This window comes from Equus przewalskii, chromosome 3 (genome assembly GCF_037783145.1).
Source record: "Equus przewalskii isolate Varuska chromosome 3, EquPr2, whole genome shotgun sequence".
NCBI classification, from domain to species: Eukaryota; Metazoa; Chordata; class Mammalia; order Perissodactyla; family Equidae; genus Equus; species Equus przewalskii.
In genome coordinates this window covers 30,980,833-31,000,850 of record NC_091833.1, presented here as the reverse complement: position 1 = coordinate 31,000,850, position 20,018 = coordinate 30,980,833, and the positions used below count along the sequence as shown (strand labels likewise).

At 44.1% G+C, this 20,018-nt stretch overlaps 1 protein-coding gene across 1 annotated transcript in view; it reads right to left on the bottom strand.

Moving 5' to 3' along the window:
- Nucleotides 1-549: 549 nt before the first annotated feature.
- Nucleotides 550-20,018, bottom strand: part of CDH13 (cadherin 13) — a 1,002,245-nt gene continuing 982,776 nt past the window's right edge. Inside the window, exons 12-14 of the mRNA XM_070613929.1 lie at nt 9,772-10,005; nt 7,119-7,337; nt 550-2,111 (exon numbers count right to left, since the gene is read on the bottom strand). Of these exons, the coding sequence (XP_070470030.1) occupies nt 2,104-2,111; nt 7,119-7,337; nt 9,772-10,005 (461 nt within the window). The 3' untranslated portion in view covers nt 550-2,103. The remainder of the gene's footprint in view (nt 2,112-7,118; nt 7,338-9,771; nt 10,006-20,018) is intronic.

Below are 20,018 nucleotides of genomic sequence, written 5' to 3'. Positions count from 1 at the left end.
TATTCTCCCTGTGCCTTGCAGAAAGAGGGGAGCGAGGCCCACCAGGGAGACACAAGGCTGCGTCCTATAAAGCCAGAAGAGGAAGTCTTGGAAAGTGTGACTGTGCAGGCTTGGATCCCCCTGCCTCAGAGCCTGCTCCGGGCACTCGTGGAGAACCATCAAGTTGTGTTCAGGATGCGGCATCTCCTGATTGAGCAACAAGACTTATGCAAGAGAAAAATACCCGTGTGTCCTGGGACTGCAGACAGATGGTTGTGACTATGCGGAATGTAGTCATCAAAGAGAGGATGATCTCGCTCTTCTTTGAGTATGCCATCATCTTCACAGCTGACGGTGAAGTGCTCAAATCGTTCATTGTGGTGGATAAGGCGAGAGCATTGCCCGAGCTGTGAGCAAGTGCTTCCCGCTTTATAGACTCACTCACCTAATAAGACATGTACCACGGACCCCAAATGGCCAATCAAAAATGTGAACTTGCATTAAGGAAAGACCCAGCATCAGCGACATTAGACGCAACATGGAAATCAGAGAAAAGCTACCGTCCAGCAGTTTTAACCACCAATACCCATTTATTTTAATGGAAAAAAAAATCTCTGCATTCTATATGCTCCAAAAAGATTTACTATTGAAACAAATACAATATATGGAACTCTACCTGCATAATTTCACTACAATAAAGACAACATAGGACTTCTATTTCCTACAGAAGGCAAACTGAAAAGCACGGGTGCAAACACAGATTGCATAAGAAAGCGTGTGTGCGCGTGTGCACGCTTGTGTGCGTGTGGTTAAAACTTTTAGTAAGCAACTGCATTAAAATATGCTAAGACACTTACCTTACCCTAGTTCGTGGCGAGCTCTAAGAAAAAGCCACAGGCTGTCACTAGTTTTATCTGATAGAAAAATTTGGTGTGAGCTTTAGCCGGTTCTTTTAAAGTTTATCAACAAGAAGATAATCTTCATACAAGCACTAACTTGCCTCTTTTACATGCTCACAGAATAAAAATCGATTACTTTTCATACATAGTGAACATCTTTTATTTTCAGCTTTGCAAACAACGGTAGTCAATTTACACAAAAGGGTACTTTTAAAACTACCTGTATTGACTCTATTTTATGCATGTATATATGAAACAGTGTGTATGTGCATAAATGTATGTCTATACACGTGGGCATATATGTGTATACACATGGTACCTGCTGACCTCTTCATGTGCACGTATGACCTCCACGATGACATTTGCAATTGTGCATACACCCAGGAGAAAGAGATTCTCTGCCATGAGCCGTGTCCCCATAAGAGCCAGTGAGCCTACGGATTTGGGACACCTACAAATGCAGATAGATGCCCGTGAAAGAATATTTCAGCCCTTTTCTCCGCATTTGATGGTAAAATTTCCTGCTCGGCTCCTCACCGCTTTTGCTCAGGATCACGGCATAAGATGGCAGTGAAAATTGCTTGTAGTTGTCACACTAAAGAGAAAGGGCTTCTGTCTCTGCTCATCCTCTCTGCGGACCTGCCTGGCTGGTCGTGGCAGCGTTCAGACCGAACAGGGTGGTGGACAAGTGTCAGCTCTGTGGGCTGTGCTAGTGCTGAGCTGGAGGCTGAGGCCCGGAGGGGTCAGCTGCCATAGCTTCCATCCCTTCTTTGTGTAACCGCTCAAGGAAGAATGACATATCAAAACTAGGCTCCTCCTATAGTCTCTTTCTATAAATACTGTGTATATACACATACAGATACTCACACATATACAAATACGAACCCACAGACAAAGCTGCATGTGTGGAGCGCTGACTAGCAACATGGCGACATGTCAGAAAAAGTAGTCATTGTTCCTGCTCCCAGAAGGTCAGGTTATATGCCATGATCTTAAAACATTCAGGGGAAAGTCAGAGGATTCCATTAATTAAAGGAGAAAGGAAGATGCTGTCAAAATGGTGAAATACAGACTGGGTGAAATTGCAAAGAAAATGACAATCTGAACAATTGAGGCCTAGTTGTGAAGTTCGAGAGCTGTAAACGGCAATCTTCAGATTTGGATTTTTTTTCTTTTTCCTGTTGCTATGGAAACTTGGTAGTCAAGCTTCGGATGTCAGGAGTTCTCACAGACCTGAAGGGAAAAGATTTAGAGTGAAGTCAGGGGATATTACAACTCGATTCAAAACATTTTAGCTAGATACTAGATGAGTGACTGACAAGCTGTAATAAACACATTTATAAACACCGCACTACCTGGGGGAAATTTCTTCTCTTAAACACAACATTTGAAGAGAGAATGAGTAGTTCTGCCAGTGTATTTTTAAAAAGCTGGACCGCTCTGAAAATGCTAACGCTGAACTGCTGATCTCAGACCAGCGGCAGCCATTGCCTCTGCGACCATGGAGCCCTGACTCTTGCGCATTGGCCCAGAGCTTGGCTGTTTCATGAACAAGCTGACTTGATAGATTAGAGATGGCTCATCATCCCAGATATTTTTTTGTTCGCAGAGAAGAGCAAGATAGCTATTGGTGGTTCTTCAGACACGGCGTGAGTGTCCTGTGGCTGCTTAACAAATGACCACAAACTTAATGGCTTAAGACATCACTGATTCATTCTCCTACAGTTCTGGAGGTCAGAAGTCCCAATGAGTCTTATGGGGCTAAAATCAAGGTGTTGGCAGAGCTGTGTTCCTTTTGGAGGCTCTAGGAGAAAAGCCACTTCCTTGCCTTTTCCAGCTTCCAGACGTTGCCTCTGTTTGGCTCATGGCGCTTCCTCCATCTTCAGGGCCTGAACTGTCTTATCAAAGTTTGCTGAGGTCGCCCAGACTGTAGCTATCCGCTAGCTGACATCAGCCCGGGGTCTTCCACCCTGCCTGATAATAGTATGCATGGAAATAGCTTGGTTCTCTGCCATTTTTGCTTAATTATTATTAATCCTGTATTTGTACAGGGAAAGGGTACCACCACAACTCGTGTTACAATCAAAGGAATGAAAATGTGTAAAGGTCAACCTACGATGTAAGTGTAGTTCATTCTGGAATGCACTGATGGCTAGAATATAATGGGTGACTGTAAAACTCGGGCTTTTTCATTTCAAACGTATTGAGGGGGGCATCAGCATGTACAACTCGCCCACCTACTCAGCAGCCTGTTGCTTTTAGAGGTTAAACCTGTCATTTATCTGGAAAATTTAAAGCGGCTTCTCCAAATTCTAGATAAAAAGTTTTTGTGATGTGAGTCGAGTATAAACAAGATGATATTGAGAAGGTCAAGGGTGGAAGGTGTTTTAACAGAAAGGGCCGTGGAAATTAATACACTAATTCAGGTGCAATTTTTGGCTGTTATTTTCTGTGCCCAGGGACCTTTATATTGTTTGACAAGTGAATTCCTTTGTAGCTGGGAGTCTCTGACTCATTTGATGTCTTTTTTCAGTTGGATTTCTCATACCTCCTGCTACCACTGTCTTAGACTCTTTGGTTACTTGGGCTGCAGTAAACTCTATCCTTCAGATTCACCCCTATTTGAAGAAACACTTGAAGAGAACATATTTAGTGGCATTACTAATTTTATTTAAAAATATTTTCCAGTGCGGTACCAATGACTTAAAATAATAATTTTGGTCATTGAGAAAAATATTAAAAAAATTTTGGCTGGGTAAAACCCACTAAATTAGAAAGTCTCCAATCTCTGTTTAAGACCATTTAGACTATAACATAAATGATCCTGCCTCCTAGGGCTGTGGAGTTGGTTACATGGCATAGTCTATATAATTTATGCCAAGCTCCCAGCTTTGCATATGCATGGCACATAGACAGCCATCGGAGGTCAACTATCGTGGTCCCTGAAGTTGTACCACTTAAGGGACCACAGGTCCTCTGCAAAGCGTGCCTTGGGGCATCTGCAGGCAGAGGAGAGCCTGCTGTACCCAGGTCTGGTGCTTCTCCAGGCCCTGTCTCTGCCCATAATGCATTTCACAATAAAAAGGAACAAAATATTGATACACTCAACAACATGGACTGTATGATTCCATTTACAGAAAATTCTAGAAAAGGCAAGAAACTCACCAGAGAAGGCAGATTAATGGAGGTCTGGATTGCAGGGAGGGGATCAATAGCAATAGCAAAGGGGCACAAGGAAACTATCTGATTGTGGTGTGGCTCCACAATTGTGTACGGTTACCAAAATTTATTCAACCGTACACTTAAAATGGGTGAACTTTACAGAAGGCAAATGACACCTGAATAAAAAGCATTAGAATTAGAAGTATTTTCAGTGGCTGTTTTTTCGCTCATTTTGGTCACCTCTTTAAAATGTTTCATTGTGATTGAGGTTACAATTCGATGCCCCCTTCTTCCCAAAGTAGAGACATTTAATTTTGGAACTTGTTCATACGGTTCACCTGATCCGTCCTTTTATAGTCTTGCTGTCGTTGGTTAATCAAACCTAAAACAATGTTCAGAAAGCTTTTAGGACCATATTCTTCCTTGAACTTGCCTGTCAACATCACACAGAGCCCTACAAAAGCCCCACAGACACAGGCTGATGCAGATGCCAACTTTCTCCGTGGGCAGGGTCCTGGGTGGGGGGAATTATGCATCTCAGTGTCCTCAACACGGAATTTAAACCATGAAATTGGCCGTAAAAATAATTTAATTTGCCTTTTTTATTACTTTCAATGTCATGAGTTTTATTTTCTTTATTTTTAGATATCAAAGAAGGATATGGAGATCTCTCAGTTCCATTCTCGGGTGGAATAAAGCATCTACAGTGTCATAATAAACTGAAAGGTTTGTATTCTCTTTTTCCATAAGGGAGGCAGTCTAACGGTGAATGCTGGCCTCACTGCTTACTCACCTTGGGACCTTTCTGAGCATCCGTTTTCTCATCTATAGAGGGATAAAATCACAACGACAGGAAGAGAACTGAGAGAAAAGCCAGGGAACGTCAGGGTGTTTGGCTAATGCTAGTCTACTTGGATCTGAATATTATTTGACAGGAAGAGGAAAAGCCATTTTTAGTACCCATGTTGTATGATATGGTCACTGCACTCTTATGAAAAATGCTTTAAGGAAGGCATTGTCACACTTTTTCTGTAAACGGCCAGATAGTAAATATTTCTGGCTTTGCAGGCCATGTGGTCTCTGTGGCGACTACTTGACTCTGCTGTTGTAGCAGAAACCAGCCACAGACAATCTTCGGAACCTGTGCATTTGCTGATATCTGCAGGCCAGGGGTGTCCACAGTGGGAGGCACAAGAAAACCCCTTGTTAGTGAGAAGAAAACACTGCCACGTCTATTTATATTCCTTTTAATCTGAACAAATAGGTTGTCTTGCTACTATTTACTACATGGATTGGTAGTAGCGGATGTGTGTATTACTATAAAAAATATTGTGTAAAAATATAAAGACACTGGGTCTGTGTGCTGGAGGCCACTGTCACCTGGGATGTCGGTTCCACAGGTTGGATGGGCCTGGGAATCTGCATGTCCACAAGCAGAGGTAGGAAGTCTCCATTTTAAGGGCTCATTGGCAGTCTCGAGTAGCCGATAGGCTAATGCACAGCCTTGATTCTTCAAAGGGATGTCATCGAGGGTGAGGCTTTGATGTACGATGAGGTTTATGGAGGGTGACAAGTGAGAGGCCCTCAGTTAACTTCTCTCTCTGTGTGCACACACTTAATGCACACACACACACACACACAACACATGTGTACACATATAACACACACACAGATGCACACACACACTCTTGGACACATGCACACACACAGCATTTTTATTTCTTGACAGTCACACGGGAAGTACTGCCGTCTAGTATATCCGGACTCTGAGTTCCAGTTGCTGCTAGAACCCAGACCCAGTGCTGGGCTCGCCATCCGTCTCGTGCTCCCTTGGGAGGCTGGCGGAAAACAGATTCCAGATGTTTACTGCAACAGAGTTGGTATAGCAGGACTTTGTAAATCATCCTAATGCAGCTGTTGATGGAGGAATGCACCGCCCCGTGTTCATACGACCGGATACTCGCTAGCAGAATGAATGAACTAGTGCAGGGGTACCCAACGGCTGGTGAGCCATAGTGTGTTTACATGGCTCTTGTGCTAAGAACGGTTTTCACACTTTTAGAGAGTGGTAAAAAACAAAAGGCAGCAACAAAAAAGCAACAACAAAGAATCTGTGACGGAGACCTGAGGTGGCCCACAGAGCCCAAAATATTTGCTGCCTGGCCCTTTACAGAAAAAGTTTGCTGTGCCCCGAACTAGTAAGACCTTCCTCTCCATAGCTCTACCCGCAGGACGCTGGCCCAGCAGAGAGCTTTACACACAGGAAATGTCTGATGTTGAGATGTGTGATTGCCTCTTGACCCCACTTACCACTGTCACCAGGATGTAATAACTTCTGTTCTTTTTTTCTAATCGTTAATTTCCCAACCTCCTAATTCACAATCACACCAATAACCTTCTCCAAATGTAAATACCAAGGCCCCAAACGCTTTTGAATGGTATTAGCTATATGTGAATAATTGCTAAGGTTAAAACTGGACCAGTATTCCATAAGCAGGAAATATTTGAGACATGTACCTATTCATTTTATGCTCACATCTATATTATTCAGCATTATAATTCATTTGTTTAAAATAATGCATCATTTTGTTATAGTCATTACTATCAGTCAGTGAAAAAAAATGTGTGAATTATGCATTTATCTCTTTTTCTATGGCCCAACTCCGTCCATGAATTCTCCTGATTGTTTTTAAAAAGGTATAGTATCAACTTTGACCTTGCAAAGATTATTCTGCACAATGCAGCGAGAAATAGGACCCTGGTAGACCAGTTAACCAATCTGGGTGCATTTTTATTAGCTCAAGTTCAGTGGCATCCGCAGGAAGTTGTCTCGTTGCCTGGTCTGTGGGACACGGTGAGTGCCTTTGCACAGTTCCTCAGAGGTTGGCAGGAGGATGCTAAGATGCTTTTAAACATTAGTTGGAGAACTTTTACATGGAATGTTATCTATTATAGACACAAACTAAAAATGAAAGTTTCCTCTGGGATAAATTATTCTGGAAAGATCTATGGGAAAAAATGGCGTTGGTGAAGTTACATTTTTATACTGGTGCACACATTGGAGTTAGGCCAACTTACAGGCTAAACTGAAGAGAGAGAGGAGCAGGACTGAGGTGACACTGGAGTGCAGGTCCCCTGCCGCGTTGCAGTCCACTTTGGAGTTCTTGCAGGAACACACTTGTACCCTGAGGTCTGTGATGTTCGTCATGGGTGGCTTCCCTGAATCTGTCACCATGATGGGCAGGTGGTAGTTTGCTTTGTTGAGATTCTGAAAAAGGCTCACCAGGGCGTGCGTATCTAGGAAGACAGGGAGGGCCTTCGTGAGAGGGGGTTAGACCTTTCCAGTAAAAGAGTGAGGCTTCGGCAAGGAAACCCACGCCAAACAGGCACTGCATTTTAGTTCATAACTGTGGGAGTGTTTAAATTTAAATTCGTTGACATCAAATAAAAATACAATCTTACTTCCTTAGTTGCAGTAACCACATTTCAAGTGTCCAGGTGGCTATCATTCTGGACACTGCCCGATAGAACACTTATTTCCGTCATCAAGGAGTTCTGAGGTTTAGGGCTATTATGATCACCTTCAACAGGCTCCGTTTTGGAGAAGAGATTGAGTACCAAGAACTCCTCCCCACAAATTTATTATCCCAGTGAAGCCATCTTCACAAAGATCACACTCAACATCTAGAAAAAGGAATGTAAAACCACTCTCAAGTCCCCACATTGCGTATCTTAAATATACACGTTTTTAAATTTGTCAGTTATACTTCAATAAAGCTGCAAAAAAAAAAAAAAAACCAAAAAAGAGAAATTATCGGCTTGGAGCATTTTTATATAAGAATCCAAATTCAAATAATCAAAATAAATTCTTGGAGCAAAAAAGAAATAATAATCCACTCCCTCTAAATATGGGCCAGGGTGCCGTGTGTTGCCATGGGGATGGGTTCTGTGTCTACGTCCTCATCAGTCCTCGGCCCATACCCCCAGATTCGGGTGGGAATCTGGAGCACAATCCACAGCATGGAGACAGGCTCGTTAAGCCCATGTTCAGAGGGAATATCTGCCATTGCCCAGCCCTGGAAAGCAGTCAAAGTGGCCACCCCACCTGGCCACCGTTTTTAGCTGCAGACTATCCTCTTTTTAGTCACTCAGATGACTAGAGTTTTGTTTTTTTTTTTGAAGCTGCTGCTTTCTGGGTGCAAACAATGCTAAGTATTCAGAAAAAAATTTTGAGACAATGGAGAGAATTTAGAAGGCGTCTTATGTATTAAGTAAAACCAGGAGGGAAAACAGAGGGTGATGATATGAAAAGCAAAATCGATGAAGTATTATCCTAACCAGAGAGTGACAGCAGCAGAAATAACCAATGGAGATGATTACCCCGGCGAAATGGCAGATTAAGTCAAGGACCATTCTCCCATCTGCCTCAAGTAGAGGAGAAACTCTTGAATGAGAAAGTTCCAGCTGGAAAGAACTTGTGATGATTATTCAAATCAGCTACAGCCACAAAAACTAGCAAATAAAACAGTAACCCCTCCAACAAGAGAAGGGCTGTTTTAATTAAAAATAATCAGTGTAGCAGAATTCATTCTTTAAAAAGCAATAAACTAGACAAACAGGCAAATAGAATCAACAAGAAGAGAAAGACACTAATAAAATGAGATATGAGATAGGGCCATAACAATAGATATGAGATTTTTTAATAGAAAATTTTATGCACAATTGTACATTTTCAAAACTTAATGAAATAGGTAATTCCCTTTACCTTTCAAAAATTCTACCCGTGATGTAAGAAGAGGAGCCCTGACGGGGTGAACTGCAGCTTAAGTTCATCGCTGATGACAGAGTGTAGGTCTAACGTGTGAGTTCTGGCTTTTGGCTTTATTAAGGCAAAGCGGACTTAGTAGTGAGCTCCTATTTCTATGGGGAGGAAGGTGGACAGCGGGAGAGTTCGTCGTTCAATACTTTGCTGTTTCATTCTTAAAATGGCAGATGATCAATGTTGGACCAAGTTTTGAATTCCACCTTCCCACATGGAAAGACTGTTAGAAAGGGACATTGCCTGGAGGGTTTCATAAATGAGGGACAGGACAGACGGAAGAAGACATCAAAGTCGAAAGGAAAAGCCAAGGATTTGAAAGCAAAGCCACGGTCATTATAAAGACTAAGTCAGTTTTGAGGAGGTCTGCAGCATAAAGTGGAAGATGGAGAATTGGAGGTGAAAACTTTCTAAAGATTCTCGTACTGTGCTTCTCTTTTCTTTAGTGTTTTATGAAAGCCAGCACGCCATGGAAAATCTCTCCAAAGTTCTGGTGCAAGTTAATGTGAACAGTTATCTGAAAGAGGAGAGACAGCTGAGCCAAGACGTGTAGGGAGAAGCAGAGACCCCGGGTTTTTGAAGGGTGAAGATTGAGTGGGAGAACAGAGTGCAGAGTGTACGGTGTAAGGTGTAGAGTCAACAGTTTACAGTACAGAAAAGATAAGGGAGGATGCAAAAGAGAAAACTTCCATGTTTGCATTTATAAAGAACTGATATTCAATATTTTCACAAATTGTATTCATCTGCTGGTGAGAAAATTGTCAGTATTGGTAATGCATGAATAACTTGAAATAGACCATGTGGAAATACACGAGAGAGGAGGAGAAGGAAGAGTTTGGGAAAATGAACCAAGCCAGGGGATCTAGGCTTCAAAGCCAGGAGAATGACTGTAGAAGGTTTAACTGGACTTACTGTTGATCTTGGAGATCTTCCAGACTTTATCAGGAACAGCTTGTTTGTGGATTTCGAATTTGAAAGGATCTGTATTGGGGTGAAGATCCTTATCTGATGCTCCTAAAATGACTACACTGAGGTTCTTGGCATCATCACAGACTTCGGCTACTGTGGGGTAAATGAAGGGAGCGTTGTCGTTCACGTCTTCCAGGGTGATCAGCAGAGTTCCCGTGCCAGTGGCGGGAGGGTTGCCTATGGGCAAAGGGAAGATGTTAGTACGCAGCTGGTGTAACGTGGTGTGAATTTCCACAGTCCTCTTTCCCGATGTGTCAGGCACCTTTATTTATTATTTATTGTTAACAGGTTTCAAACAGGACCAATAGTAACAGCTTACATAGTTGCATAAAGTTTAGTGGTTGACAAGGCCTTTTATCATATATTAGACTTTTGATTTAAGCCCTTCAGTCTTTACCTTTAGAATGCTAACCTCCTAACACACGAGTCATACTAACATGTGGACAGTCACTCAAAGAATGGAGATAACGAATAGGACTTTTCCTCCCTTACCAAATTAAACCTTTTATCTGAATACCCAAGTATTCACATATGTTGGTGGTACAGGGAGGATGGAGAGCCCATGAGAGAAGACCATGTTTTATCTGGAAAAGCTCCACACTGCCTGGATGGTAGACTGAAGAGAGAAAGCTCTAATTCACGGTTTTCTTTTGCGGGTGGAAAAGGGTCTGGCATGGCTGATGGTGCCACTGGGGGCTGGCCCGGCCGGCCCGGCAGCACAGGCCAGACTGAGAAAGGTGGTTCACTTGTGAGAAACGGAATCACCAGCTGGCTACTGGGGCAGCTGAAGCAATCATAAGATAATCTTTGGGGCTTATTTTTAAAGTCTTGCTTTTTCAATACTTCAGCAACTTCCTGAAATGTTTTTCATTTTAGGGAACATTATTTTAAGAAGCTCTTATGATCACCTATGCAATAACGTCTTTCACTTAAAGAAAAGAGTGTTTAATCTTAAGAAGACTCAGCGTGCCTTTATTTACCTTTCTCTAACTTCATTTTTAATTATCTATGCATGAGAGCTTTGCTCTTGGGACGAACCCTTCATTAATAGTTTCTAATTTTCTGTGAGAGAAGTCAGGGCCAAATCTGCAGGCCACAAATAGTAAGTGCACGGATACGCCTTGTTCCAAAAAGGATTCCGAGTGCTTCTAAAATGACAGAACTCTGACTTTATGCTCTGGTACTAACCTACGTCTGGCTCCATTTTGCTTTTCCTGTCCTCATTTGCACTTAACCAGATTTCCAAGCTTGATTTCACTCTATCTCAACGAGGCTTACTTTTTTTGAAATGTGCATGAAATTTAAAGTTCAGTTACAAGTCACATAAAGCTTGGGAGGGTGGTGGATATCTGAGCTCAGAGGACGGGTGTCGGGGGCAAGACTGGGCCTGACAGGTTCTGTTGGCAAAGAAACAACGAGTCCTTGTTAGAGGCAGGTAATTTGTTATTTCTATAGACAATATAAGGACAAATAGGCAAAGGGGGTGCTTGTGCAGGTGACACCGAAATAAAATGGACCCGATGCCTGCAACACGAGTGAAGGGACACTCGGTTGCTTCTCTGCAGTTTCATAGCCTGCAGCTGAGCCCAAAGGGAGGGGGACAGAAAGCCTCAGCCCTTGTCAAAATCTGGACGGTGATGAGAAACTGTCTTGTGACAGCCTCCCAGGAGACCTGGGGGACTGTGGCAGCTCCTCGAAAGCTTCCCGTGGTCCCAGTTCCAGGAGGATCACGAGATGTTCTGCCAACGCTCAAATTGGCTGGGGCTCAAGCCTTCCTTCCTGGCCCACATGGGTCCATGCAAAGTCATAGGTGCCATCATGGGGTTGTTGCCTACTTCAGGGTGCATGGGAGGATGGCAAGGCGATGAGGCTGGAGGCATCTGGTGGGGCTTGGGGGCCTTGACTATCATAACAAACTGCTCGTACTGATACTACAGACGGCACGAAGCCACCAGAGGTTCTTCAGAAAGACAGTGGAACAATCTGATCTGACTTATTTTTAGAAACACAATGGTGTTGACAGGTGATGTTGGACACTGGAGGCGAGGAGACCGGCCCTAGATGGAGTCATGATGTGGGCAGTTTGAACAGGAAAGGAATGTTTCATCTCGGAGATCAGGCACTCAGATGGGGCTGACAGAAGAAAAGCAGAAGGTAGTGGGAGGTGGAAAGACAGCGAGTTCAGTTTGATTGCACTTATAGTCCCTCACATTCAACACGCCCGTGCAGAAGTGTGCAGAGCTTAGGAGAAACGCCAGGGCCGAGCGAGCGATTGGGAAGTTGTGAACATAGAGGCTTTTGAAACCTTTCTAGCAAATTAGCTTACCCCAGGAGAAAGTGCAGAATGACAGAGGGGCGGAGACCTAGGGAACCCCAAAGGCTGAAGAGCAGATGACAGTTTGCAGAAGACGTAGGGGAGAGGCATTGGAAGAGGAGGCAGTGATTAGCAGTGAAACATGCCACGATGCCCACAAGGATAACGAGGAAAGAAAAGCGATGGGGCTTTGCAAGGAGAATGTTACTGGTGACTTTCTCGGGAGAGGTTTCCACTAAGGCGGAAGGAACCAGCTCGCAGGAAGCTGAGCAATGAGTCACGGAGCAGTGAGAAGAGATACCCTGTAGCGGGGCCGGTGGGAAATTGAAACATATCAACACCCAAAGGCAGCTCCCGAGTAAACATTCAAATAAGTATCAGCTAAAATAGGAACAGGAATGTAATGACTCATCCGAAGGATGGCTGCTTCTGATGGTGGCGCACCCCCAACTTTTAATAGAGCGAGAACTCAGAGGAAATGCGTAATTACTTTGAAGTCGGTTTTTCACTGTCAGCTTTAGTCATTTGGTTGAATTTTTTTGTGGAAAAATTATTTTTCTCTGTTTATTCAACTAATTGAATATCTCAGAGGAATTCTTTATATTTTTTCGTTTGGTAGAATGGATGAGAAGGCATTATAAGTATCTGAAATATGGCCATAAGAATCGGCCTTTCGTGAACTTAATTATTCCACTGTCTTCAATTCCCCATGTGTTATTCCCAGGCAGGTGGGTGATGTTTTTTCCCAAGATCAACTAAAATGAGCTTGTTTTTTGGTTGATAAGCTAAAGACTGGATTCTCAAAATCCTGGGGGAAAGAGCCTCTCCCAGTTTATACGCACAGGCTGGAGAACATCACCACCCAAAATTCAGATGTAATTCAAAATGTAACGATTCTTCACAAGGCATTTGGCACCAATAGTCCCAGGGGGCCCAGGAAATATTGGGACTTTGAGGTATTTCGCTGTACTCAGCAAAAATTCCTCACCCCTTCTTTTCCCCTTTCTATCAGCAACCCCCAACCTCCCAGGGACAACTCTGCACTACCGGACATCAGAATGAAAGCCTGGCTGGGACAGCGCCCCTCTTCACTGATTTTCTATTCCAATAGGGAGAAAGCCTCACTTTGAGCAAAATACCGGGGGTACGGAGCTAGAACCATACTTCCTCTTGCTTGCAGCTCCCTGGGAGGAAGGCCACGGGCCACATTCTCGGGGTAGCCGCTTTAAGCATCGGAGGAAGTCCAGCCTCCGAACATGTCGGGGGGATTGCCTGTGTTTGCAGGGGCCTCTGAGTCTGTCATGTTGCAAGATGGAAGCGCCCCTGAGAGATGAACCGTTCCCGTCAGTGGGTCTTCAATTGACTGGGAGGTGGGTTCCTGGGAATCTGATGAAGGTCACGGACCCTGCTCCAGGGAAATGCGCCTACATTCAAATGGAGGGTCTGCAGGCACCCGAAGGGCAGCCGTGGGCTCCGTGCAGGTTCAGAGCAGCTGACCTGGGGCACCTTCATTTTAGGGTCTGAGGCCCAGAGAGGCATAGGATGGACTCAGATCAACTTGATGAGTCTCAGGTCTCCTTCCCTGGGGCAGGTGCCAACCGTTACCTTCTATGTCAGAACTTTTAAGATGGAGCTTGATTCTGACAGGCTCTCATTTAAACCATGAAAGCAAACTAAAATCCCTAAACCATGATTTGGTGTTGTTAATATTATTATTTTTAATATCTTCTTATGAGCTACTTTTTGTTATTGTGATGAAATACACATAACATTTTGACCTCTTTTTCTTTCTCTTTTTTTTTTCTTTTTGGTGAGGAAGATTGGCCCTGAGCTAACATCTGTTGCCAATCTTCTTCTTTTTTGTATGTGGGATGCCGCCACAGCATGGCTTGATGAATAGTGTGTAGGTCTACGCCTGCGATCTGAATCTGTGAACCCTGGGCTGCCAAAGCTGAGCATCCAAACTTAAACTTACCACTACACCACTGGGCCAGCCCCCATTTTAACCATTTGTAAGTGTGCAGTTCTGTGGTGTGAAGTACATTCATATTGCTGTGCAGCCATCACCACCATCCATCTCCAGGACTTTCTCAAAGTGAAACTCTGTCTCTATTAAACAACTCCTCCCCCAGCTCCCCACCCCCTTCAAATCTTGGCAGGTGATTCATTTTGCTTCTAGCTCTCATGCTGCCAAACAACGGCAAGACCTGGGGGCAATGGTCACCACTTTCTTTCCCACGGATCGGAATGACTGAGTCTGTTCCATCCAGAGGACTGTGACTTCAGGACCTCAGATGCGCTCCGACTTCTTGGAGTTGGCACCCTGCCGGGGTCTTCCGCACAGACCACTGCCTGCTCCTATTTCTGGCTTTGTCCTCCCACTCAGCGCTGACACCGGGTAATACCTCAGCACATTACGTGACTGAGACAGGACCAAATTCATCTGCAGCTTGATTTCGAACCCAGAGAGTTACCCAGGCGATAACCGCCCATGAGGCAGTCGAGTTGGTGGTCCGTGCTGGGCACCAGGCCTGGTCTGACCCGTCCTGTTGCCAGCCCGGCTGAACCCTCAGTCCCATTGGCCCGTGTTTCACACTTGGACTTCTGTGCTGTAGGGTTAGTGGGGGCAGAGCTGTGCATTTCCTGAGAAGCAGAGTCATGTAACTAAGGAAAGGTGAGGATTTACGTAGAGAAACTGACCACCTGCTGTTATTCAGAGGCGGGCAAGTCCAAGCAAACCAGAGAGGTTGCTGCTTTGAGCATCTGGGGTCCCACCTTCTAGTTTCTCCTCATTTTCCAGAAGAGGAAGTGGGTCTCAGAAAGATGAAGTAACTCGTCCAAGGCTAAGACTGGCGCATCACCTGTCTGCGAGCTGTGGCCTCACAACGCAGTCTTCCCATGCTGGGCACCCTCTGGGCGCTCCAGAGAGTGGGCGGAATGATCAGAGACTGTAGCAACCCACTATCTGAGCCAGACCGGGAGCTCGAAGTTTTAGTATTTTGGTGCTTGTGGTTAGCATCAAGCATAGGTAGAAAGGGTAAAACCCAAAAACCATCTTCTGTGCTTTCCTTACTTAAACAACCAACAGTATCTCGCCTTTTGTGGAAGGACTATGGAGCTAAAGCCAGTACCCAAAGAAGCGTGTGTTGCACGTGGGTCTCCCGGCGCTGCTTTCCTGCTGTGAGTGTGGATGCAATGAGAAATGGGGCCAGGTTTGTTGGTTTGTTTTTAAATCATAGGAATTTTATTTTATTCAGAATCCTGACCTAACAGGATTTCCACTTAGTCAGAAGCACTGAGATTTTTCTGGTATGTTCCATTACTTAGAAGCCACATACATGTATGTATGTGTGTATTTATTTATATAAGCTTTATATCTTCTCAGCAAAAGACACCACTAAAAACATAGTGTGATCCTAATTTAAAAATACCTATGATTAGAAAGAAATAGACCAAAACCTAAATAGTGATTTTCTCCCCACGTAATTTACATTAAAAGAATACGTTTCTCTTTTTAATTTTCTTCACAATTACTGTGATTACTAAAATAGTCAGAAACGGAAGTGTAAACTCAAAGGTTACATAGGGATTTAAAAATATTTTTCTCCAATTCTACCTTTCTTTCCTCTCACTCTCTCATTTATTTTTACAATGAATTGATATTTAGTATATTTGCAGAGTTGTGCAACCATCACCACTATCTAATTTTAGAAAGTTCCCAGCACCCCCCAAAAGAAGCCTTGGGCCATTTGTACTAACTCTGTGTGCCTACTTCCAGCCCTAGGCAACCACTGACCTGCCTTCTGTCCCTATAGATGTACGTTTTCTGGATGTTTCATATAAATGGAATCATACAATTCATGGCCTTTTGTGTCTGGCTTCTTTCACTCAGCATCATGTTTTTGAGGTTCCCCCATGTGGTGGCATGAATCACACCTTCGTTCCTTTTAAAGGCTGAATAATACCCCATGGTATGGATAGACCATGCTGTATTTATCCATCACTAGCCAATGGACATTTGGGTGGTTTCCACTGTTTGTCTGTTACGAATAATGCTGCTGTGAACATCTGCATACAAAGGACCAGATTTTCACACATTATGATGTCTCTAGACCAGTGAGATTAGACTCAGATGCATCTTCTCAGGAGAGTCCCCTCAGAAGAGTAGGGTCCGTGGTCTTGCCACCATTGGATGGGCTGGCTTCACATGCAGAGAACGTTAGGATCCAACCAGAACTCTCGGGCACTGGTTCTGGATCTTCCCTGAGCCGGGCCTGGAGGCAGGCTGCCTGCGTCTTACCTGGGGAATCATGAGTGCAGGTGGTCTTATATGGGGAATGGCAGGCAAAGCGAGGCTGCCTGTGTAAAGTAAAATTAAAACGAGGTGCAAGAAGAGAGAGGAAGCAGAGGGAAAAACAGGAAGCTCATTTCTGAGCTCCATGGGCTCTGAGCGTCAGGACTGTCGTCCATCCTGCTAGATAAGAGATGCTCAGTAGACTTTTGAATTAATTTGGGTCGATGTGAAAAAGCTAACTACGTATTGCTCGTTCCGTCCACGCAGTTGTATGCGTTTATATTTCCGTAGGTTTCCATCTTTATCTTGCTTCTGTTTTGAGAGCAGTGACTGTGTCTATATTCAAGTCCTACCTTATCCCACATCCAGGAGAAAACTCTGTGTGTTCGGGATGGGGTCTTGAAACGGCTCAGAGCAGGCAGTCTGTGCCCAGGACAAAGAGAGGGACTTTGGCTCCTGTCTCAAGAGAGCCTGAGGCCCAAATTCTGGGTGGAAAATCAGGAGGGTGGGCCAATTAAGAGGAGTCAAAATTTAGACGTGGGCCCCTGAGCAGAGGCTGGGCGCCCAGCTAGCTTTGGAGGCTTGTTCATAAGGGCAAGATGCACGGCTGAGGCAATCTACTCCCTTCAGAGTCCCTCAGTGTTTCTGGGCATCTGCTGAACCTTCACTAAGCAGCTATGGGCAAATAAATGCGAGATCTTTTAGTTCATCCGAACGGGGCTCTGCGCGTAGCTTTGCCTTTGCTGGAAAGTGCGAGGGAACCAGTCTTCTCTATAAGTTCTCCTTTGCACCATTTTGTTCATCCCCTTTTTCCCCTTTATTATAGCTTTTCAATATCAGTATTTTACAAATCTGTTTTTTTGTCACGTGCCCCAGAAGACAAGAATCTCATTGCTTTTATTTCATGGGCATTGTGTTTATTGCTTTGATAATAGCGATCTTGCTGATTTCATTTTCTATTTTGAAAAAAATGTAACAGGAAACCAACAAAAAAGCTGGTAGAAAATAGGTTTGTAAAATACAATGCCAGGTTTCCGTGTGTAATCCTTGATGTCGAACTGAGGCAATTATTCACATAATTCGGACTCAAAAATTCTTTTAGAGGAGACAGTAATCTGAAACCTGAACTATTTTTAAAAAATTCAACCTTCTGGCTTTTTTAATTTCCATTACTGACTTTAGAGAAAAGGAAAAAAAAATCAAGAAGAGTTGATTTGGAGGCCACGTCTAAACATGACAGTTTCGTTTTATTCGCTCAGACAATAATCCTTTTCTGGGACTCCGCCCTGTGCCTGGGGGACACGCAGAGAAATCGATGCTGCGGGGTGCCTGCTCTTGCAACGCTGACGGCGCGGCAGGAGCAGAGAGTAAACAGATGCAGGATACCGTTGTAAGTGCAGGAAGAGATGGGAGGATAAAGCGTGTGGGAGCCTGTGGCATGGAATAACGAATCGCCTAAGGACAGAGCAGAAAGCTTCATGGAGAGATGATATTTGAATGTGCTAGAAAGGAGAATGCTTTATGGAGAGGGAGGTGCTTGTTCTGCAGGAGAAAATAGTGTGGCTATTTTGTGGCAAGAAGTTCAAAGACTTTTAAGTGGGAGAATGGCTTTGATAAAAGCAGAGGAGGCTGGAGGCACGAGAAGCAATGGACTTGAGTAGGAGAGGGGGCACAGGAAGACCCGTGGGGATGCAGGGCAGGTGTGGGGGCCGACAGTGAGGCTCAGGTGAGCGTAGTCAGGATGCACGAGCAGAGGCTGGATTCAGGAGGCTGAACAGACAGGGATGATTGGATTGGGAGTGATGGGATAGGGGTGTCGGGGGGATGGGGTTCTAGCTTGGGGACTGTGCAGGTGGCAATGCCATTACCTGAACTGGGGAATAGGGAATACAGAGGAGGACCAGCTAATAGACACCTCGCAGGATGAATTAGGCTGGCATAGATGGGAGTTGCAGACAGTATTTTAGTGCCCAAATCAGTTTCTTTTCCCAGTGACTGTTTGACAACATTATGTTTAAGATGGTTGATTTGGCTGGTCAAAGTGGAGATGTCCTGATGTCAGTAGATGAACCCTGGCTTAAATCTCCCCCTTCAGACAGAGGCAAGCCCCATGAACTGGTACCGATGTCGAAGGTGGCATTTCCTGGTTAATTTTCTGATTGAGAGCCCTACTCTGAGCAGAGGGCTCTGTGGTCCATCTCTTCCCTTGAAAAATGCTCAGACCACCCCAGTGTGGTCATCCAGATGGCATTTTGTCGTTTGCCTCAGACGCTGATGACTTTGTAATGATAAGTTTAGAAAAGCAGTCTGTAACTCAGTCCAAGTCAGCTGACTTAAATATTTATAAGGTGTTTACTAGGCATCGGGAATTTTGCATTCATGATTTCCAGTCCTTATAACAAGCCAACAGGGTAGGTGGCATTGTTCTCACTCTGCAGATGGGGAAACTGAGGCTGAGAAAGCATAAGCCTCACGCCTGTGGTAGCATGGCTAAGATGGTGAGCTGGCTCATTCTGAGGTGCAGTGGAGCATGGCCCCCACTCTCTCTATGGACCACATGTGCTGCCTCCAAACAGTTCTGACCACAGCCTCTCTATGACCAGATCGCAGGAGTTGTTTTACTGGGCCATTTTATCTGTGACAAAATGGTAGCTAGTATTTTCAACATGATTGATATTTTACTGGTACTTGAAATAACGAGGAATGATGGCTGGTCTTCAATTTCTTTTTCTTCCTCAATTACCATAACAGCTGAGATAAGGGATGTTAAACTGGCTTAATTGGGTTGCCATCATAACTAATGGCTTGATTTTATCCGAACTAGCATCTTTTAAGTAGAATCAATCTAAATGATCTTACTACATTCCCCCATGCAGTCTAGAGCTTGGATGATCTACAAAAATAGAAAGACCCCAAACGGAGGCATCTCTCTGAAGTTCCGATTCCCTGCTACCCCCAGTCGGGGGGCTGTTGTCATTTAGTTGTTAGTAGTCATTTCACTGTGGGGCTGAATAACATTTTTTTTCTTCGAATCAATCTAAATGTACTTTGCACAATATTTCAATTTTGAATCAGCTGGCATTATCAGAACGCTTCATATAGGGGAGTGAGGGAAGAGACGGGTTGGGACGTGATCTCACTCTTAGCCTATGAAAAATCATTGTCTTAGTTGATTCCACTTTAATTTTACAGCTGTTAGGCTCGGTTCTATATCTGCGTCTTCTTGGTAACCCACATCACATTTTTCACCGACAGATTCAAGCATACTTTATACAAGTTGCAAAGTCATGAAAACGTGCTGCTGAATTTCGCGACAATTTGGCTTGTTTTTATACCGTCATTCCCTTATTCTTTTAAATGAAATGGATGGGGGATGTGACACTTTTGATAATCATATAAAGGTTTAATGTGGATACTAGTGGTAGTATGGGCTTCTGGGTTCAAACTATTTCATACGCGCTGAGCCTTAGGAAAAACTAAAAGGGATAATTTCGCTTTTCTTTAAACTCTCTGCATAGTGTAGGTGCTGGGAGCAAGGGCATCTGGGCTTCCTGAGGTGAAATATCTGTTTTTGGTGTTTGA